Source organism: Aptenodytes forsteri, unplaced genomic scaffold, assembly GCF_000699145.1.
Source record: "Aptenodytes forsteri isolate BGI_AS27 unplaced genomic scaffold, ASM69914v1 Scaffold584, whole genome shotgun sequence".
Classification (NCBI taxonomy): domain Eukaryota; kingdom Metazoa; phylum Chordata; class Aves; order Sphenisciformes; family Spheniscidae; genus Aptenodytes; species Aptenodytes forsteri.
The window spans coordinates 792,073-815,445 of NW_008796062.1; the positions used below are offsets into that span (position 1 = coordinate 792,073).

The window sequence follows — 23,373 nt, forward strand, 5'->3', positions numbered from 1 at the left end:
GAACTATTTCTACCCCTTATTTCCTTTTTAAAATCATGCCAGTACTCCTCCTTTCTGTTTAGAAAATACAATCATGCTGTTTGGCTATGGAAAATGTACTTGAAATGGTTCAAATTTATGATCAAAATTTACCTTCATTCGACATTTTTATAAGATCACTTTTGACCCAGAGAGCAAAGCATGTCAGTACTGAAAAGAAATAGTTTTAATAGTTTTAAGCTCTTTGGGTAACTGGTGTGATTTCTTATCTGAAGTATGTGTGATTATATTTCCAGGCAATAATAACCGTATGCTCTATTTATACGGAGCATTTTAGAATGCTGCGAGCCAGTTTTAGTAAGAGTTCTAATATTCCAGCTCCTGTTGCTGTATTATTTTAAGCCTTACTTTTAACTACAATGTCCACTGTGTTTTTCTTTACTAGTACTTTATATGTGACAATTTAGCTTCTTGACTAACCCAATACTTTACCAAATATGGCCAGTCACAGCAAAGTAGGTCTGGTAATTTGATCTAAGATTGGCTAAATGCCTGCTAAGCACAGTCTGCAAACCTCACCAGGTAGACCTAAGGCTAATTTAAAGGAGCATTTAAAGAAAAATGACTAGGATAACTATTCCATGTACTCACAGTGGGGCTGGAGCGGGCTACCTGCTGTCTCAGTAACGTGCTAAAGTTTACCCTAGGAAAAAAATACTGTAATGAACATGCCACGAACAAGAAATCTGTAGCAGAGAACAGTGAGCTAATGGAAAAACATCTGCTCCCCTGAGTTATGTACAGCAGGAACTTTTTTTCTCCCCTTCACAAAACGCTTGCGACTTATTTATTTTATTCTGTATGGGCCAATTCCTGGGAAAAAGCTGTGTTAGAGGAGATGGGCTTTCTTCCACGAGACTGTGTTGTCAGGGCCAGTGGGCTGGAATCTTCAACCCCGGCTGGCCCGTGGCCACACAGCCGCACAGCAGGCACCCCAGCAGCAGCCAAGGGCATGGCCAGGCCCTCCCCTGCTGCCCCTCGGCTCACCCAGCACAGCTTGTATTTGCACAGCTTGCTCACGGGTATTTAAATGCTCTTCCTTCCTGAAGCTCTTAGTGATCCTAAGCCCCCTCAAGTTTATTAGCTCTGATATTAAAGGTGTTTATCAGGTTTGGGAGACATCTTTACTGACATTGCCAGAATAGCTGGGATCAGATACTGTCCCATGATCAGATACTGTCCTGTGATGCAGCACTGGTTGTTGAAGCAATTCTAATATTTTTCTTCCTTTTTTATTTTAAAAAAAAAAAAGTGCTTTCAAATTTTAGAATTTCAAATTTAGAACTTCCCCATTCAGTGCATAAGCGCTGCTGATTTTTGCGGCTCATTACAGTGACACAAAGCAGTGTGAAAAGCTGGAGCCTGATGAGAGGGAGCAGGAGGGAGTCCTTTATTACACAGCTATTACTGAGGAGAATAAAGGTGAACTGCAAAGATGGCAGTCATGCAGTGTTTACTTACTAGGAGGGATTAGGAACACTGGAGAATGGAAATGGTAAAGTGAGCTGGTTTGGTCCCCTTTGAAACGTTACTGATGAAGTTAAGAAGCCAGCAGTGGTTCTGCTAAGCCTCCTGGTTTAGCAAGCTCTGTCCTAGGCTTTTCTGGTGGAGGCTAAGGATCACCAAATTCCCCATTTCTCTTCATCTGAATGTCCTCAGGGGGATACTACGTTTTGATCCACACTTTCCAGCTTGGTTTATTTTATTTTCTATCAACAATGAATTTAAAAAGTCAAAAGGAGTTTTGGCCTTATATCGGTACTGGGCATTTTGGATTGCTTCCCCCGTTCCTGAGGCTTCTGGATATTTCTTATTGCTGGGGCAGGATGTGAAACTTTGTGGACTGATAATCCGTTGGCATGGGCAGTCTTCAAAGAGCACATGCCATTCCTCGAAATCTGTGACATGCAAACATGCACACGTATGTGAACGCTCGCTTGTGAAGAATACAGGCAGCAGCTAGAAATGCTCTTTGCTAAGCAGTCTGTAGATCCTTTGCCGAGAGACGGAGAGAAACCTGTTGCACTGCCAGTGGTACCCAGAGAATGACAGAGGGTACCAAATACTAGCATTTCCTCAGCTGCTCGGTAACTTTTGGGCAAGTGATAGTGTACACAGTCATGAAGAAGGAAGCAGGATATTTATTCATACCAGAGCAGAAAACAGGAATTTATACTTGAGCAGGTTGGAATATGAAGACTTAGAAGTCCTTTCTTTGACTATAGCCAGTAATATGTGTTTTGAGAGAGGGTACAAGAAAACCTAAAAGGTGCTGCCCTTCCAACAGAAGCATTTTTGTCATCCTCATCAGTGGCGGCCTTATTGCCTAGAAGACGGTAGCTTGTTTCTCCCAGCTGGGAAAGAGCTGTTTCCTCATCAGTGAGCAGGGCCCCACTTCACATAAAGGAACTAGCTATCTTGTAGTACTTCAAGTAATCTTTTGACTGTGCCACTTAGTAGGGAAGGTAGCTTGTGGTAGTTCTGTGTTGCTTCCAGAAATTTTCACTGCGCCACTTAGTAGGGAAGGTAGTTCTGTGTTGCTTCCAGAAATTTTCATTCTAATGCTACATTTGTAAATGAGCTTAGTGGCCATTTCAGCCCCTGTGAGACCCGAAGCTTGGAAATTTAAAGCAGGTCCCTGGACTCCAGTTAACTACCAGTTTGCATGCAAAGACAGCCTTTGAGGATGTAAATCTGTTGCCTCATTTAAAAGAGCAAGCGGCTGAGCTCAGGTGGATAGGATCACGTGGCAGTTTCTGTTTTCCTTCATTTCTATATCAAAGGTTTGCAGCAAATGAAATGATTGCAGTCAGGATACAGCTTGAGGAATCTTCCATCTAATCTGCCCGCTAATTGTCAAGCTACTGCATGCAGGGTGGTGTCATAATACGGAACAATGACTAAACGTCACCTGCTAGAAAGGAAAGGCAGCAGGGGAACCCTTTGTCACAGTAATAGCTCTGTATTCACTGCTGAAGGCAGAGCTGTCTCAGGAGTGGGTCCTTCCAGCTGGCTAAGGGCTGCTGCAGTAACAAGCATTAATAGCTCCTGAAGGCAGGTGATACGGAACAGAAATCACCTCCCTACACATCCTCACAGGTGCTCTCACCTTCTTAAAGTGTGAAGGGCTTCTCCCCACTGTACCATCCTGCTGGTCATCTGGCTGCATTGCACTAGCTGTGTTGCTATGCAGTAGCATTTTTGGGGTGGATGAGAGTAGATGAGTGCTTTAGATCCAGCAGGCACACACAACCAAGTGATGTGGAGCAGTCTGCTTGTGGGAGTTAAGTGCTGCGTCTTGGATAACACCGAACGTGATTCGCAAGGAGTGCAGTTTTAACTCTTGGGTTGTTCACATCACAGAAATAAATTTCAAATCCCGTTTGATTTTTTGGCTACAATTACAGTTGTTGCTGCTTCTTTGGTGACAAGCTCAATCACTTTTGTGCTTTGAAACACTTAGGAAATGGGAAATAGAGTTGGTGTTCAAGGTGATGGCAGGCAACTCTGCTCCTCAGACTAGCACTGTGATGCAGACATGACTAGATTACACTGTTGTTACTCCTCTGATGGACTCCCTAACAGAGCTCTGTCAAATAATTTATCTTGGAGATGAAAAAAGGAGCCTGACTGCAGGAGACCTGGCTTTGTCAGTGTTCTGGGAAGTGCTCTCAGACTGTGCGTTTGTTACTGGTCTTTGGAGAATGAGTAGATGATATGCTTCTGGCAATTCTCACTTGATTAAGGATCTTCGCTGTAGATGAGCTTAAATGCTAGCAGAAACAGCTGGAAGAACTAGGAGCTCGTATTAGGGGCTAATGATAATCTGAGTGGAGATGCGTGCTGCTCTCAGGGACTGGGCCCAGCATTAAGACTGGTGTATCAGTGGAAGTCTAGTAGCAAGTCAAGACAAAGGAGGCCATAGCCACAAGAGGAGATGACAGTTGCTTGGAAGAACAGCAGAGTAGGCTGGGCAGTACTGCAGGAGAGCACAGATGGGAAGCATAAGGTGGATATGAGAAAGAAATGAATCATGCTAGGCTGGACCTTGGAGTCAGCTGGATACCTGCTCGTGGTCTCAGTGGGTGCAGGCTCAAGCTTCAATTAGTGAATGAAAGGAGACAGTGCACAATTCATCCTGTCTTTGCCCATCCATGCAGTGCACTGTCTCAGCCCATACCTATAGGTAAAAATGCTGAAATATTTCCTAATAATCATTCACACTCAGAGTTTCTAGCATTACTCCAGAGAGGCTAATAGAGGAGGTGGTACATCCAGGATCATCATCTCTTTGCTCAGTAGCATTCAGAGAGCCTTTGGTGGTACTTAATTCAAAACAGAATGTAAATTTGTTCAAGTTTTTATGAAGATGGTGTTAAGTGAGAGAGAGCAAGGAAGCTTGCAAACATGGCCTTTAGATTCAAAGCTGCGAAGAATGTCAGTACCAAGAATGATGTAGTCCAACAACTGGAGATTCATAAATGGTTTCCCTGAAGCATTGAACCTTTCACAGGATAAGAATTACAGATCTTCTGTACCTGTGTCAGCTTGAGGAGATACCCTCTGCTTTGGAGTGGAATTGGTTGCCACGTCTCTGTTACAGAACTTCCTTGCGAGGGCTGCTAATTTGGTTAGATGTTTATTTACAGCATGATTAGGTGGTACAAGGAGATACGCTGAATAATCCAGTGGACAGGAAGCTGCTAACCCAGGTAACACAAAGGCAGGTGTTCCAGTACTTTTAGTACCATTGAGGAGGCAGGAGTATTGCCATGATAAATTTAATGAGTCCTTGTTTTTTGGTTTTGATTTCTGCCTCTAGCTGTGCTTTTTTTCCATGTTGCATAAGCGTATCTTGTTAATCTGTAAATAAAATGAGTATGTAATAGAAGTGAAAAATGAGTTTACAGAAAACACATTTTAATGCAGGCCTAAACGATTTCCCTTAATGTCTATTTTTAGCTGGGTGTGTGCAATCCTTTCCTTTCGTAATCCAAAGGCACCGCTCAGTCTTTTTTTTATGCAAATTAGGTCTCCCACACCATTAAATCATTTTTTATTGACTATTGAGCCTGCAAAGAAATGGACTGAACTTTAATATGCTACATTACCATACCATAAAATACAATTTGTAGATCTTATTTAGATTCTGTGTTGCTGCACTTCCTCTAAATAATTGTTATTATGGAAGAAGATTTACAAGCACTGTTGAAAGAAAGACTAAGTACTCTCCATTTTGTATGCATTGAAACACCGGCTGTGTGTGATTTCACATCTAAACCCCCTTGCTCCCGATTCTTTTCTGAAATGAAACAAGTCACGTTATACTGTTAGTTACTAATTGAGCTTTTAATATGGCAGTTTCTAGAACTTCTGCTGACTTCAAACAGTGCCAGGATTTCACCCCTTCTTTTGTGCTGCTAACTTTGCAAATGAAGTGTTTATCTTCAGGCTGTGAATCGTCACTTTGCACATCCCCATCCTCATTATTGCCACATGCACAGCATCAGCTGCTATGCAGCACTTGGCAGAAAAATGCTCTGTTCCTTGGGAAGTGCAAGTAAAATACTGTCCTCCCACAAACTTTTGAATAAGGTTGTGCACATACTCAGCTTGACAAGGTTACATGGCTTCGCTTTCTGTTATTACAGATAGTTGCAGCCTCTTGGAGCCAAGGGAAGGGATGCATGCTGAGATTTTATAATGATTAACCAGAGAGAAATGTATATGAGTCACTCTTTAAGAGTATAGCTCTTACCAAGGAACTAATGTTTTGCTCATGTTGACGGCCTTGGAGAATGACATTTATCTGTAGCACAACCTAGGGATGGCTAAGAAATATTCGAGCATTTTCTCAACGATGTCTCACCCTTCTTCTAGAAGGACCACTTCAGAAGTGGAAGGGTGTTCAGCCATGCTGTCATTTCAGTACACCATTGTTTTCAGTGTGCCCATAGAAATGCTATTTGTGGTCCCAGTCTTATGTCAGATAGGCCAAGGAGGAGCCTTTCCATGGTCAGGCAGGACTGCCTTTGAGATGCTCTCCTGCTCACCTCTACCCAGCAAGCTCCATGTCAGCATGCCATGTCCCCACAGTCATCTGGGTCTCCCAGCATTTTGAAACTGGCAGAGTTTCAAAGCTATTTTAGAGGAATTTTCAGGCTAGTTTCCCCCCTCACAGAGACTTTCTGAGAATATTTACTACCTTTAAAAGTCAGGGCATTTAAGGCTGTGTATCATTTCAGAATTATTTATCTAAATCTGGAGCCTGAATTAGTCATTTCGAATTGGACTCTTGAACTGTCAATACTTACTGCGTTACCACATCAGTTTTAAAAAAAAAAAAAAAAAAAGACTTTGAGTTTTTGCAGCGATAAAATGAAAAACACAGGCAGGGCAGAAAACAGTTTTTAAAAAAAAAAAAAAAAAGACTTCGAGCTTTTGCAGCGATAACATGTAGAACACAAACAGGTTATGGACCAAAGAGCAATGGCTGCTGTATGAAGAGAGAGAATTATTTTATATTCATACGTGCATACATACATACGTGCATGCATACGTACATATATCTATATAAAACACAGTTTCCCTTTTCAGTTACGTGTGGCAGTGAAAATTGAGTACCACTTTTGAAGCCTTTTGCAAGGCTTTAATGCATAATAAATCTAGAATTAGAATAGACTATTTCAGCTGGAAGGGACCTACAATGATCATCTAGTCCAGCGATGATCTAGTCCAAATCCTGAGAAATGTTGAAGTTTAACCATGAGATGTGTTATGAAATTTGTTTGACATGAAAAATTATTTGATTAACAAATTGACAGTCAAGTACATTAGTATGCCTGTTACATTTTTATTTTTTTTTAAGAAAACCACTACGATAGTTGCTGATAGTTGAAGAAAGTAAATGACTGAGCAGTCTCTTCCAAGAGCTGTCTTTTGTTTCTGTGTAGAGTACGTATGAGGAATTAAATGTGTGAATACACAATATAAATAAGTCACTATGATAAAAGCCTTTTGACTTTAATAGTCTCTGAAAAGTTAAGAGACAGCTATCTCATAAACTAGACAAATAAGCAGAGAGAAACCCTTTTAATCATCTTTTAAAATGTGGAAATACTCTTTTAAATAAGTTACCTAATGTCCAGCTCAGTCAGATGTATCCTATTACTCTGACATGTTTAAAGTTCTCAGTAGACAGTGATGGCTTATTCTGTTCTTTTTTCCCCCAGATTATTTGGAAATACATATGATGGCTCCACGTGGCTACCAGCCCTGCTTCCTTAGGGCTCAGTTCAGCACTGTTTACATTCCTGATTGAGGAATGTAAATGAAGGCCATCCTCTGTCAGGACAACACCTAAAGATGTCCATAAACATCTGAATAGAGCCCTTAGCATTAAAAAAAGATCCATTCAGTGAGTCCACTTGTGACAGTAAGCACTAACCATAGTAGTGAGCACTGTGCAGGATCATGGCCTCGTGTTTTAATATGCTTAAGGGAGATGATATGTAATTAATGTGAAGAAAGGTCTCTGACTTATTTCAACTAATGGTAGGGTGTTTTTTGTTTTTGTTTTTTTGTTTTGTTTTGTTTTGTTTTGTTTTGTTTTGTTTTGTTTTGTTTTGTTTTGTTTTGTTTTGTTTTGTTTTGTTTTGTTTTGTTTTGTTTTGTTTTGTTTTGTTTTGTTTTGTTTTGTTTTGTTTTGTTTTGTTTTGTTTTGTTTTGTTTTGTTTTGTTTTGTTTTGTTTTGTTTTGTTTTGTTTTGTTTTGTTTTGTTTTGTTTTGTTTTGTTTTGTTTTGTTTTGTTTTGTTTTGTTTTGTTTTGTTTTGTTTTGTTTTGTTTTGTTTTGTTTTGTTTTGTTTTGTTTTGTTTTGTTTTGTTTTGTTTTGTTTTGTTTTGTTTTGTTTTGTTTTGTTTTGTTTTGTTTTAGCTGGTTTTAGCTGAACTCTTCATGGAACAACAACATCTCAAAGAAGCAGGCTTTTGTATCCAGGAGGCAGCTAGTCTTTTCCCCACATCTCATGCTGTACTGTACATGCGTGGGAGGCTTGCAGAGATGAAAGGCAATTTGGAGGAGGCTAGGCAATTGTATGATGAAGCGCTCACAGTGAATCCAGCTGGAGTGGAAATTATGCACAGCCTGGTGAGTTTGCAGGGGCTCAGCTCCATTATAGTATTTATGTTCCTGATTAACTGTAATAAGAGGGGAGAGGGCTCATGCTTGCTCTGGATGCCATTGTCTTCCTAATCCTGAGAGCAAGTGACTGTTCCAAGAATAAATTGGGTAGCTTGAACCTCTATTTTAAGACTGGATTGAATCTTTTTAACTAATTAGGACTTGTGTCAAAAGTAAATATTTTAATTGACAAAGGCTGATAGTTTTGGAAGTCAATTCACTGCTTTGTCTTTGCTGCTTTTCCTACTAACTGTTACGCATTTTAAATAAGCAGTACACTGATGTTTGAAAGATCTGAACTAACTAACTATAGAATATAGATATATACGGGTTTGTAAACCTTGGGCTAGAGTCTTGTGTCTACTCAAATCAAGATAAACTGTGAGTTTACAATAAAATTAATCTTACTGTCTTAAGCTGCGGCTTAGCTCCAACCTTGTGTAGGGGCAGTGACTCCACAATTGTGGGTTTTTTTTGGTAACACTCCTATCCAGTAAGTATTTTTTCTGTTGTACCATCCCCAAAACAAACTTATTTACAGAGAAAGGGCCTAGAGCTTAATAACAATAATACAGGGAGCTTTGCGGAAGACCAAAACCCACTTCTCTTATGAAATCAGAACAGTTAATCATATTTCATCAATGATGTGTCTTGTTAACTGTAGCCTTACTAGGTCTCTCTGGGATTTTAGAAGTCTTTCTTGACTAATTTAATTTTTACTTGAATTCTATATCCATGTGACCACTTTGTGTCTTTGCTAGCAGATTTGTATTTCCTGGCTTAAATTTGGTCCTGATGAGGTTTGCAGGCAACTTCAAAACTGAAGGGGTATCAGTGCATAAGAGGACAGATGTAAAGTGAAGTTATAATTGAGAGAAAATAGTACAGGCAAGAGATGAGATTTTTGGTAATAATGAATGTTCAGTGCAAAACCAGCAGATGAATAGCTGGTGCATATGTCAGGAGAAGGTTACAAAACAGCTGTACACATATCAGGCTTATATGGGGCAACAATATTACGTTGTTGCTGTTATCCAACCTTTACAAAATCAGTAGGTAAAAACCTGGCAAGATAGAATGACGTTCTTTGCTCAGTTAGTGTCATGATTTCAGACAAGTCACTGATACCAGAGCAGCCATCAAGTTAGATGCCAACATGATACTAATAGCTTTCATTTTTGTCTTATTTTATGGGCAGAACCACATACTGTGTCTTCCCATTTCAGTTGCTTGCAATTTTCTGAAACTATAGTCATTTGGAATAAAAATTTCTGAGATGCACATCTGCTCTGGCCCAATATACTTTGGAAAATGTCACCCAACATGGCTTAAATGTTTCTGAAAATGAGGCTAAAGAAGAGACCTTAAAGGCTTCTGTGACATCTTCTTTACTGTGCTTTATTGTCTCCAGGATTTGTCAGGAATGGGTAGTCTGTGTAATATATTAATGTGCTTTTTACCATCCCTAAGAAAATCCTTCCTAGGTTATGCAAGTTATAACCTTTAAGAAACACATTTTATACGTGCTTAGTAGATATGTATTTCTGAAACCCCTAAGGAGTCTGTGAATGCTCATTCCCCTCAAACCCCAGTAAGCTCCATCATCTCTTAGTCAAGGGATGGAAGTAAAATTTAGGAGGGGTGAAAAACACAGAGAGATGGGGAGTTTGGGGGCAGAGACTCAGAGACTCAGTCTCTAAGCAAGTAGGGAAGAGGAAAAATAAACTCATTAACAGTGTGAGAGAAATAAGGATAGATAGAAAATAAGATAAGATAGGTAGCACTGGATAAGACTGGATAGATAAGAAGAATGAGACTGAGTTAAGGAACCAGGCCGAGACACACAGGTTGAGGGGTGGGCATGTTGGAAAGGATGAATTAAAGGGGTCGGTCTTATGAGAGAGACAAAGGAGCACGAACCTGTAAGAGTACGTCCACTCCATAGCCTTCAGTCTCCTTAGAAGTCTGAATCTTCCCATCCTGGTGCCAGCAAATATCAGTGACAATCACTTGCTTAAGCAGGTACCTCATCTCCTTTAGTTTGGCCATGCTGGCAGCCTGTGGTTTACACCTGTTAGCTAAGATAGCAAAGGTCTGGTCTATCCCTGCTGATAGGAATCATGGCAGTAGTTATAGGATGCCACATAATGGCATTCCTTTGTATGCTTTTCCAAAACCTAGGAAATTGCACATAACAAATTAGAAGCATCTGATGAGCACTATAGAAAAGCCTGTAAAGAAATTAATCATTCTGCCTTCAGAACAGAGCTGGAATAGTGTGCAGTAAACAAGGCTTTTAGGGCTATGCATCAAATAAAAAGGGCAAAAATTAAATATTGAATGGTTGCTAGCTAAGTGATTTTGTCCTGTGTACTGAATGAGACGGTGTCCCCATGGAGAACTTAAGACTGGGTTTATGCAGTTGAGGATATAATGTAACAAGCAGTAAATTCTGCATCTCCTCGAGGCCATCAGAGGAAGACTGGATGCCTTTCTGAAATGTATGTATTAGCCAAGTACTAGCTGTACTGTTATTAAAAATACAAGTTCTTGAACGCAGTATGTTCAGTCCCCTACCAGAGGGAAATGTACGTCTTGGATTCTGCAAGAGGCCAAACTAGATTACCAGCTAGTTCCAAGTGGCTTGAAGCTATGCAAGACACACACACAGGCAGCTGAAATTAAATTCACACGTGCTGTTTCAGTGCTGGTCTCCCCAAACATTTGAGTACATAGTTTTCCCACTGTAGTAATACTGTTGTGGATGTGTAGTAATTTAGGGAAAGAGGGTCTGGTTACGAGAACTACTGTTTGACTTACTGCAATTGCCATCCAACTGACCTAGTCCACTTTAAGGGAAAACTCTGCTGTAGACAGTGCCGATTCTCCCTGGTGTATCAGCATCAATTAGCAAAGTAGTCATGTCTCTTCCCCTGGGCTCTTAGAACTGGGTTGTGAAAGCTATATTTGGAAAATTCCAACCTAAAGAGCGTTGCTGGCTTCAAATGAAGGGTACAGATCTAGCAATGAATGACTCCATCGGGTGTCAATAACTTCACTTTCACACAGGGTAGAGTCACCACCATAATAAACACAAGCTCTTTCTCTGGGTAGCTGAAAATGGCTGTGTTTTAATGTGACTGTAGGGTGTTTGCAATAGCTGCCAAATCAGTGTGCTTTCCATATAAAGCACACTGCTGCATGGAAGAGCGGCACCGTACAGCAGGACTGCAGTGCTGACTGCATCTGATGAGGTAGGTAGCACGCTCTGCTTCATCGCAGGGGCTGTTGGCACTTGGTGTCCGATACTGTGGTTAGGAACCCACAGGCACATTGAAAATACCACATAGTTGTGCTGCTTCTTGCTAGCACTTGCAGTTTGTAAGTGATGCCTTAAGCCTGTATTAAGAATCCACCAATGGCCTTCACAAAGTAAACGCTACTGGCTAATACCTAATCTAAGGAAGCACATTTGTTGAGGGGTTCTGTTTTCATTTGGAAAAACCACATAGATTCAGTTTTTGGGGCTATTGGGAGCGTACTTATGTACGAAAGTACTCCTGGTGAGGTGTGGAGCTACTCCTTTGGTTGAACAACTGTTTGCTGTCAGAAACAATTAGCTTGGCTTGGCCCTTAGAAACTGTTCATACTGTAAGACCACAGCTCTCTTTAGGAAATATGACTTGCTAGGGGTTTTTTTTTCCACGTTTCTCCTCGTTCTGTCTCAAATGTTTGTGTCTTCCCTCCCATGACTATAACAGCCCTGTTCTTTTCTTCTTCTTCCCTTTCACAGGCTCCTTCTGGGGCCTGTTTGCAAAGATCATAGAGCATTTCTCCCTCCCAGGGGGGCTGATGGAGTTTCCACCAAGTAGGTATCTTCACTCATCCAGAAACAAGAGCTTAGCCCATATCCCCTTGGTTTACACTGTGACTAGTCAGCCATGCCACATGCTAATCTCTGACAGCACATTTCTAAACCAAGTAACTACGGCTTACTTCTTTCAGTATGTACCAAATTTGGTTATATAACATCATGATATACACGGCTTTGGGACGGTGATAACAAAACTGACATGTGCCTAACCAAGTCAGAAAATACAACATAAGCCAGGGCAGATGACACTTCCTTGTAAAGCGATACACAAATCCACCTACCTGTATGTCACTAGAGAAAGACATTGAAACTTGCTAGTTCCCAGCCACAGTGCATTCAGTACCATTCTCCCTTTTGATTCAGAGGAGGAGAAAATCAATGCCAGCATGTTGGATTTGAGTCCTAAAGCTCCATACGTAATACTGCAAGATAAACTAAGAACATACTGAGATATTCAGGAGACTCCTGCCCAGCATGCATGTCACATAGCACTTTCTTGAGTTAGAGCAATTCTCAACATGTTTTAGTTCAGGGAAGAAGAAAGAGAATCGTGTCTTTAAAAGGGAAGGAAATGGGCACCCTCATCTGCGTTGCTGTGCCAGATTTAATGAAAATAACAAAAAAATACCGTCAAAACAAGGAAAAAAAATTTGCTTGACTCATACTTGAGTCTTATTGATTGCAGTGGAAGATTGTAATGATTCCTCACTTCTCTTGGAGGCTGGAGCAAGGATGATAAGGTTGTTATCAGAATGCCACATAGCTGTCTGCACTGCCTCATCCTTATGCTTGATAGCAAAACAAAGTGAAATATATATTGGGTTTTGTTTAGTGAGTTTTTGTGAAGGTTAAAATGGAAAGCAGTCTTCGTAATATATTTCTGTGTTCTGTCGTGACCATATAAATGGGTGGAAAACATAACTTAGTGAAAATGGATTTGATTTGTTCCATAAAGTCAAATAGAATATACAGGTAACACCGGTTGTGCTAATCATGAGAGTTTTGCTTTTTCTTAGAGAGACTGTCATCTGCACCACAAAACATAAGATCGGCAGCCATGCAGAAGGGCTTTACAGTCATATAGTACCCTCCAACTGAAGTTGGAAAAACAAGCTTCCCACTCACCTGAGTTTAAGTCACCTAAGCTGGGCCAACAAATTGACTGTAGGCTGTTTTGTGACCCTTGTTTTCTGAGATAAGTGTAGATTTTGGCCTTTCCCCAGGAAGGCCTGGTTATTTTTTGGAGAAGTTCTGTGGTAAATGCAGTTTGGGAGGTATCAGCCACACAGCAGAATCATGAAATGGTTGAGGTTGGAAGGGATCTTGGGAGATCATGTAGTCCAACCGCCTGCTCAAGCAGGTTCAGCTAGAGCAGGGTACCCAGGACCGTGTCCAGCTGGGGTTTGATTATCTCCAAGGATGGAGACTCCACAACCTCTCTGGGCAACCTGTTCCAGTGTTTGATCACCCTTAAAATAAACAAAGCTTTTTCTCACGTTTAAATGGAATTTTTTGTATTTCAGTTTGTGCCCATCCAGTCACTGGCTACCACTGAGAAGAGTCTGACTCCATGTTCTTTTCACCTTACCATCAGATATTTAACCATATTGATAAGGTCCCACCTGAGACTTCTCTTCTACAGGCTGAACAGTCCCAGCTCTCTCAGCTTCTCCTTGTATGACAGGTGCTCGTCTCTTAATGATCTCAGTGGCCCTTTGCTGGACTCTCTCCAGTATGTCCATGTCCTTGTATGTCCTTGTACTGGAGAGCTCAGAACTGGACGCAGTACTCCAGGTGTGGCCTCAACAGTGCTGAGTAGAGGGGAAGGATCACCTCCCTCGACCTTCTGGCAACACTCCTCCTAATGCAGCCCAGGATACCGTTAGCTGCATTTGCTGCAAGGGCACATTGCTGGCTCACGGCCAGCTTGTTGTCCACCAGGTCCTTTTCTGCAAAGCTGCTTTCCATCCAGTCATCCCCCCAAAGTGAATCTGAAGCTAATACCAGGAATTTTTTCTGCAAGTAGATACTAAACGTAACATTGGCGTGACTGTACTGAGTCAGACTGGAGGTTCAACTGACTAGTCGTTCTCTCCAACAGCAGCATGAGGAAGTGCCTAGGAAAGAATGAGAGCAGGGCAGGCATATATGGTACTTCTTTTTTTCTGCTAGATACTAAACGTAACATTGGCGTGACTGTACTGAGTCAGACTGGAGGTTCAACTGACTACTCGTTCTCTCCAACAGCAGCATGAGGAAGTGCCTAGGAAAGAATGAGAGCAGGGCAGGCATATATGGTACTTCTAACGTTATTACTTAGCTCAGGGACATCCTGAAGTAGATGTAGATTCTACTTGCTTAGTAATTCACAGTGGATTTCTCCATCGTGAACTTGCCTTGAGCCTGTGTTAGCTTTAGCATTCACAGTACCCTTCAGCAAGGAGACTCCCCCCAAAGTGAATCTGAAGCTAATACCAGGAATTTTTTCTGCAAGTAGATACTAAACGTAACATTGGCGTGACTGTACTGAGTCAGACTGGAGGTTCAACTGACTAGTCGTTCTCTCCAACAGCAGCATGAGGAAGTGCCTAGGAAAGAATGAGAGCAGGGCAGGCATATATGGTACTTCTAACGTTATTACTTAGCTCAGGGACATCCTGAAGTAGATGTAGATTCTACTTGCTTAGTAATTCACAGTGGATTTCTCCATCGTGAACTTGCCTTGAGCCTGTGTTAGCTTTAGCATTCACAGTACCCTTCAGCAAGGAGACCCGCAGGTCTGCTTTCTGCTGTACAAAGAACTGCCAAATTTTCTATGTTCTTGATACAGCTCTTCCTAGCCACACTGATGCACCTTGTTCTTATTTTGGAAGACGTAACACACCACTGATTCTTATTCATCCCCCCACCCGTTACTGATTTTATAGATATCTATCACTGAACCAGTCCCATTCCTTTCATTATTGCCGTTGCCCCTCTCTGAACATCTTACAGTTCTTTTTAAGATGAGAAGGCTAGAGCAAATAATGCACTTATAAAAAAATTAGCTTAGCTTCAAAGGTAGTGTTGTAGACTCAGTGTTAAAAAAACCTCGCTGTCCCGTGTTCTTCTACTCACATTAATTATTACCTATATACATTTTCATACAAACACAAAGTTCTATTTCAAATGTTCTGTATTAACCTGATCTCGTTATCACAGCTGTTTCCATCTCCTCGTGCCTGTAGGGGCTAGTTTTTTTTCTGAATGGTCAGCATCTCTAATGAATGCATGGTGATTTGTAGTAGCAGTGGGCAGTGTAACGGTGTTGTCTCAGGTCCTTGCAGAGATGTCAGTGTCCCAGTCTGTAAATACAACACAGCCAGGAAGCATGCAGTGCTAGTCTTTGATATATATTCTTCTTTCTGCTTGCCAGAGACATCCTTTTAGCTGGTGGAACACAAATTTCTCTCTGCTGGTAATGCTAGAAGCTGAAGAGCTTGATTGAGAACAGGTTTTTGTATAGATTATGTTCCTTTTGCCTAAGCTAAGTACATTGCTTTTGATTAGATTTGAGGGTTTAAAAACTGTATGATGCTTTGTTTAAATCTTCTGCTTTTAATTGTTCAGCTGGATGCAAGGGCTGAATAAAAAGAAGGAGCCTTTGCAAAGAGTCTTGGACTGTTTAATTTGGCCTTCATTGTGTACTTAGGATGCAATTTCATGTTCATTTTAGTAGAAGAGTCAACCTATTGTCTCCAGACTCGCATTTGGTAGCATCAGGATAATTTGAAGACTACAGTTTCCACTGATTAGAACATGGAAATGAATTATTTCTGTTCATTTATTTCATTTTACCTCACAGTATGGTGCATGCATCCTTGTTTTCAAAGGCATCCATTCACATAATAAAAACATGGCTTGATTGCTTAATATTTTTAAGGATGACATACGTTACTTCCTTGGGGATTTGTTTCATGCTGCCATGAAGTAATCATATAAATCATGGGGCAGATTCTCAGCATGGGTAAATTATCATAGCTCCATCATACCAAGGTCTGTATGTCTTGTAAGGTAGCTAGGACCCTAATTAAAAGCATTTTTACCTTGAAAGCTGAAGTTAGAATGATTTCTGTGCTTAAATGTGGGAACAAAAGAGCATGGTTTTCACATTAATAGTTATTTATTATCTAAGGAGCTGCTTTCTGTCTGTAGTTTATCCAATTTGTTTGCTGTTTTGTAGATAAGTATGCTGTGGTCTGTTTCCATTTTCTAGTGACATTTCTTGCTCAGTTTTTTATATTTGTGTACAGAGAATTGAACATCGCAATTAAAATGCATCCCCCTGTAGTTAGGAAAACTGTGCATTTGTCCTAAGTGTAATTAGGTGAATAACTGTATCTAGAGACACAGTGAGTGACCTGTTTTTATCTGTTCTGGAGATATTTCTTCTTAACTGCATTTGATGCTCCCCATTCTTGTTTTGGCAAAGGTGATAAGCAGAGTTAGGGACTGGGTAATTTTGATTAAGTGGACAGTTGTACTGCTTTTGTGATACTGAGAATATTTTTCATTATCATAGCTACTACTTAAATACTTAAAGGAAATCTTTAAGAAATTGCTGTCATAAGAACTTGAATTTCAGTAGATAATGACAGCAAAATGAATTTCTAACTGTTCTTTGACATACAAAACAATTGAAGCTTTACTAGTAACACTATTTTTAGAAGTTTTTTTTCTTAAATACATATAGACATTGAGTTTATTACTTTAAATATTTTTGATGGTATCAGATGTGTTTATTTATTTGTATTTATTATCCAGAATTTCTGTACGTAAAACCTGCTTCAAGAGAGGGTTATTTTAAGGTTTTGATGTATGTATTGACTATAGTTTTTCATTACATTGTGTCTGTGTGATCCTAGGTTGGTGTGGCTTCTGAGTTATAATATAGTAAAATGCTTCTCTCTGCTGGTAATGCTAGAAGCTGAAGAGCTTGATTGAGAACAGGTTTTTGTATAGATTATGTTCCTTTTGCCTAAGCTAAGTACATTGCTTTTGATTAGATTTGAGGGTTTAAAAACTGTATGATGCTTTGTTTAAATCTTCTGCTTTTAATTGTTCAGCTGGATGCAAGGGCTGAATAAAAAGAAGGAGCCTTTGCAAAGAGTCTTGGACTGTTTAATTTGGCCTTCATTGTGTACTTAGGATGCAATTTCATGTTCATTTTAGTAGAAGAGTCAACCTATTGTCTCCAGACTCGCATTTGGTAGCATCAGGATAATTTGAAGACTACAGTTTCCACTGATTAGAACATGGAAATGAATTATTTCTGTTCATTTATTTCATTTTACCTCACAGTATGGTGCATGCATCCTTGTTTTCAAAGGCATCCATTCACATAATAAAAACATGGCTTGATTGCTTAATATTTTTAAGGATGACATACGTTACTTCCTTGGGGATTTGTTTCATGCTGCCATGAAGTAATCATATAAATCATGGGGCAGATTCTCAGCATGGGTAAATTATCATAGCTCCATCATACCAAGGTCTGTATGTCTTGTAAGGTAGCTAGGACCCTAATTAAAAGCATTTTTACCTTGAAAGCTGAAGTTAGAATGATTTCTGTGCTTAAATGTGGGAACAAAAGAGCATGGTTTTCACATTAATAGTTATTTATTATCTAAGGAGCTGCTTTCTGTCTGTAGTTTATCCAATTTGTTTGCTGTTTTGTAGATAAGTATGCTGTGGTCTGTTTCCATTTTCTAGTCACATGTCTTGCTCATTTTTTTATATTTGTGTCCAGAGAATTGAACATCGCAATTAAAATGCATCCCCCTGTAGTTAGGAAAACTGTGCATTTGTCCTAAGTGTAATTAGGTGAATAACTGTATCTAGAGACACAGTGAGTGACCTGTTTTTATCTGTTCTGGAGATATTTCTTCTTAACTGCATTTGATGCTCCCCATTCTTGTTTTGGCAAAGGTGATAAGCAGAGTTAGGGACTGGGTAATTTTGATTAAGTGGACAGTTGTACTGCTTTTGTGATACTGAGAATATTTTTCATTATCATAGCTACTACTTAAATACTTAAAGGAAATCTTTAAGAAATTGCTGTCATAAGAACTTGAATTTCAGTAGATAATGACAGCAAAATGAATTTCTAACTGTTCTTTGACATACAAAACAATTGAAGCTTTACTAGTAACACTATTTTTAGAAGTTTTTTTTCTTAAATACATATAGACATTGAGTTTATTACTTTAAATATTTTTGATGGTATCAGATGTGTTTATTTATTTGTATTTATTATCCAGAATTTCTGTACGTAAAACCTGCTTCAAGAGAGGGTTATTTTAAGGTTTTGATGTATGTATTGACTATAGTTTTTCATTACATTGTGTCTGTGTGATCCTAGGTTGGTGTGGCTTCTGAGTTATAATATAGTAAAATGCATGGAAATGGAAGAATAAAACCAGACATTGCAGATTCAAGTACTTAAGATACTACAGATGCCACATCCTCCAAACCTGAGAAGCAACGAGCCACGTTAATAGGACTGTTTGTGGGGGGTGCTGATGCAGAGGCGATCTCTTGGATTTCGGAAAGAGGGAGACAGAGCACCCAAAGCAGATGTATGAGAGCGAGCGAGCTCCTGGTTTCTCTTCCCAAACTAAGCACCCTTTCATGGTATTTATCAAAACACTTCAGGCTGGGGCTTTGCTACTGTTGTGCAACAGGGTGGGTCCTTCCTCTTCCAGAGAGCAAAGAACTGCAACTCGGTGGTTTTCCATTGAAGGCAATTCGCTGAAGAGGGCTGGAGAGGAGGTGGAGCCCTGGCTCTCGCCATCCCCGGCACGGCCAGTTCTGCTGCACTTTCAGCTGTGATTGTGTCACACTTTACTCTAAACCCCTGTAAAACAGGGATGAAGCTACTAATCTACTTCGTCTGGGGTTTGTGGAGCTTAATTAATATCTGCGCATACTTTCAGATGACAGGCGCTCTGTAAGCGCAAAATCTTATTTATTCTAACTATATGTCTTGATTCCTATGGTGCTTTATTCATTTGGGCTTTTGGATGACAAATTATTTTGGGCAAAGTACTGCGACTGTTTAGCACAAACGATGTGCTTTACAGCTCTGAGTACCCTTATGTCCCTAAATGTAAGTAGCGATGAAAACATTATTGCGGTGGGAGTGGGATCTAGGAGGCAGATCTGCGGACTATTTCTTTCTCTCCCAAGGATTTGTTTTCATTAGAGGAGTCTGCCTTGCCTGTGTGTTGTGCCTTGCCCTCCATTGTATTGATAAATTGTTACAGCGGTGCTGTGAAGGACAGAGTAAACAGAAGCAAATGTGAATCTGAGGACTTTCTAGCACAGCCCTCTCCTCTTCCTGGGGATAAGATATGACAACGCCTGCAAAAAATAGCTTTTTGCAGGGGGGGAGGGAGGGTGCTTCCTTTCTCTGACAGTGAGTGTATCCTTCTGCTCTGCAAATTCAGTGCAAGCAGAACATCTTTGTACCAGTACAGTTCTGCAGTTTCCCCTGGTGAGAAGGGGTTTGGATTTTTAAAGGTAGAAAAAGCATTCGAGTAGACAGTCATTACAAGCCTTTCCAAAAATGGAGCAACCTTGAACAAACTCCCTTCCCCCCCCCCCCTTAATTAAGTAAGTAATAGTGACAGTCAACAGGAGATTCTAGAAACCCAAAGGAAGACCAGTGACGTCTTCTGTGATGCAGCTTAGAGAGCTACAGACTCTGGGACTCTCTTAGGTCTACCTAATATGGAGTGTACAGGAAAACACTGGAAGGGTGAATATGCTAAGTCCTAGTCTCCAACAGGATATTTTTGGACTACTCTGATAGTACAAAACACTTAAACAGTTTAGCCCACCCCATAAGTTTTCTCTCTATGTGGGGAAACCCCTCTATGGTGTTAACAATTTTTCTCACAATTTTTTTTCTGTTCAGCGCACTGCATTTCTCCAGTCCATTTGGAGAACAGGCAAATGGTCACATATAGGAGTGTAAGAGAGAAGGGAAGGGGAAAGAACTGGAAGGGACATAGAAGAAACAGCAAAAAGCACAGGCTGCTGCTTACTTTAAATTACCAAGGTAAAAGCATTGACCACTCAGAGACAGTTAAAATCACTTCTTTTCTCTTCCGTTAGCTGTTCAACAGGTTGTTTCTTCCTTTTCCGCCCCTCTGCCTTGCAGATTTCTGCAGATAAGCCCAACCTTGATTTGCTCCAGAAGGCTCTTTCAATGCTATTTATTTGTTATTTTATCCAAGAAAGGTAAAATTCACTACAAAGACTCTGAAAGTGCACTTAGGTCAGAAGCTTGTTCTAGTGGTGTTGAAGGAGTGTCTGAAAACAACAGAACAAACAATCCAGGACCAAGAAATTGGGAAGAACTCCTCAGCACTTCGGAAAATTCGACTCCTGACGCAGGAGCTTAATGCAGGTTTCCTGTTTGTTCTTTGTGACATCTAAACTTGTGCATTTTTTACGTGTTGAAAACACTCCTCTTGCTCCTTTCCTCTTGTCCTTCCCCATGCTTCTATAAAGCTCCAGTCTATCAATGAGCTGCTGTTTAATATCACTAATGTGACTTTTGCCTATGTTTTTGCGAAAATGCTCAAGAGAGAAGCCCCGGCTGGAAAAAGAGCAGGGAAAAAAACCCAAACCACCTATGATGGTCAGGGATGGGCAAGAGAGAGCTTGACTTGTCAGGGTAGCAAAACAAAGACTGGGAAGGGATACATTTGCTCTCTGCAGGTACACCTGGAAACAAATAGTGAACGCTGTGGGAAGAGAAAAGCTGAATCAACTGAAGGATGCAGCTTTATCTGCTGTAAATTGGCACTGGAGATTGAAGGGGATTCCCAGCCATTGGTGCAGAGAGGTTCTGGAGCAGCCTTCCAGGACAAGATGTGGGAAGAACAATCTGACCCCTCTTCTGCTGGAGCTGGATCAATTTATGAGAAAGGGAGGGGGCAGCCCCAAAGGTCCCTGTAAGGAGGACTTAACCAGACCCAAAATAGCGCTTGCCCATTCTGGCGTGGCAGGCTGCACCGCCCACACCGCCAGTGACTGAATTCATACTGTCCTCACATGTGACCTGAAACCCAGAGTGTCCAGCTGAAAATGTCTTGCAGGCCCACCTGCAGTCCTGCCTTCCCATCTCCTTTTTCTGTTGAAGAACAACTGTTCCCAGGAGCATTTTGTAATTATTTTGAGTTTTATGATTTTTTAAATTAGATGTGGAGTTTGAACATTAGTAGGGCTTCCCTGGAACACAGCCCTGACCTCCATTTTATATATATTTTTTTAATGAGTTGTCAAGTGGCTTGTGTGTATCATGGAGTGGAATGATGGATGTAGCTGGACCCAGGAGAGTTGCATTGAAATTCTCTTAAAAATAAGCAGCATTGTGGCAGCTCAGCTCTATTGACAATAACGTCAAGTCAGATTTAATAGCGTAGTTCCTTATTGAATGAATCCACCCTGTAGGAAACAGTATGACCTTCCTCTGTGTGTGCAAGACAAAAAATCAATGTTAATCCCTCGGGAGGAAAAATACAAGATTAACAGAACAGTTGAGTGAGTCTAATGAGAATCAGATGGCAAGAATGTTAATTTGCAAAGAGATGCTCATATAAGCTATCTGAAGGTATAACACGGTAGTTTCCATATATCACCAAATGCCATGTATTTTCCTTAGATACATATCTGCAAGATGTAATTTAATGGATTTGCAACTCTTCTGTATGGCTTCCTGGCAGAACAACAGGGGATTTTCAAGCTAATCACCTTTCAGTTGGGAGATTTATGACCAGTGTAGTTAGCCGAGCCTTTCCTCCATCAGGAAGGGCCCTGAATGGAGACAGTCATTGGGCGCAGCATACCAACTGGGAGCTGCTTAATCAGAAACAGGCTTGAGCATCTCTGTCTTGCGGTTGCTCTCTAGAGTCATGCAGTTCACTGGCATTGTCAAATATAATGTTTGCTTAAATCGGTCCTCATTACTAGTATTTTTGGAAGTTGGGTGGGTAGTAGTTTTCTGTCGTGCTTTACTTAATAGCCGTCAGCTTTGTAAGAAATAAACAAAACAATGGGCTTTTATACTTCCTCTTCGCTTCTCAGAGTCTGAGGTGGCAATTCCATTTTAAGTGCTTTTAAGTCATAGGTGAAAAGTCACGTTGCCTAGTTCTCAGCCTTCAGCTTAGGTAGATGCATTGGTCACTCTCTCCACCTGTTGCCCAGAGAGAGGGACTTCTCCAAGGTTGGTGCAGAGCCCCTTTTGTTAGGCTCCTGCTCTGCACTGCCTCGTGGAAGAGTCTACTTCTGTTCTTCCGCTGAAGATATAGGGAGACTGTGCAATTAAAGTGGGTGCCTATGTTTGTATAGATTACATACCTCTTTAAATTAGTCACATGAGGCAGCTGAGTATCTGGTGCATGGCCTAAGGCAGGAAATGAGGTGAAATTACATTGTCTTGTTCCAGAGAAATTACAGCATTGATGTTTTCATATGTAGCCCAGTTCTCTCATTGCTTGCGTTCACCTGTTCAGTATTAATTTTAATACAAGAGTAGGCTCATAAAAACATCAGGTTTGTGGTTGCATTGCTTACCGGGCTGTATCTGCTTTCCAAGGTTGTCACCAGCATAAGAGACTGCAAATAAAAATCAACTGGAACACACATTGCAGCATCTCAGTAGTGCCAAGCTGTACAGTGTACATTTGTTTATGCTTTTATTTGCCAGCATTGACTAAACAAAGATAAGAACTGTCGCAGAGCTTCCCAAGCAGTATCAGGGGGGTGAAGGAGCTAGCACTTAGCGTTACAATAATAGATGCTAATGTGGGAGAGACCTCACTGCCCGCTGCTCCTCTTACATCCTAAGAGCAGAGCAATAAAAGAAGAGGCAGGTCAGTGGAGCTCTATGTGAGGTTTGCTGCTTTATGCAGGAACATTAATCTTTTTGGGGTTTGATTCATTAAGTTTGTACTATGTGAGCTTTGCTTTGATTCCCCCAAAATCCAAATTGTGGTTAATGTGACTCTGAAGGAGGGCCTTACATGTGAGCCTTAGTAAGTTTTACAACAAACCAGGCAAGCTTAATATAAGCTCTGAATTGAGTGGGGAACAGGCCTCTAAGTCAGCTAATTTTGGATGTTGACATGCATGGTACAAGGCTAATTGAGATACACAGAAACTGCCATGTGCCTTTTTAATTGCATTTAGACAAGATGTACAATATTTGAGTCAGCTTGTCAGTGTTCCAGC

At 40.7% G+C, this 23,373-nt stretch overlaps 1 protein-coding gene across 1 annotated transcript in view; it reads left to right on the plus strand.

The window, feature by feature from the left end:
• Positions 1 to 23,373, plus strand: part of TTC7A (tetratricopeptide repeat domain 7A) — a 186,007-nt gene that overhangs the window by 141,072 nt on the left and 21,562 nt on the right. Inside the window, exon 20 of the mRNA XM_019473938.1 lies at positions 7,984 to 8,186. Coding sequence (XP_019329483.1) covers positions 7,984 to 8,186 — 203 coding nt within the window. The remainder of the gene's footprint in view (positions 1 to 7,983; positions 8,187 to 23,373) is intronic.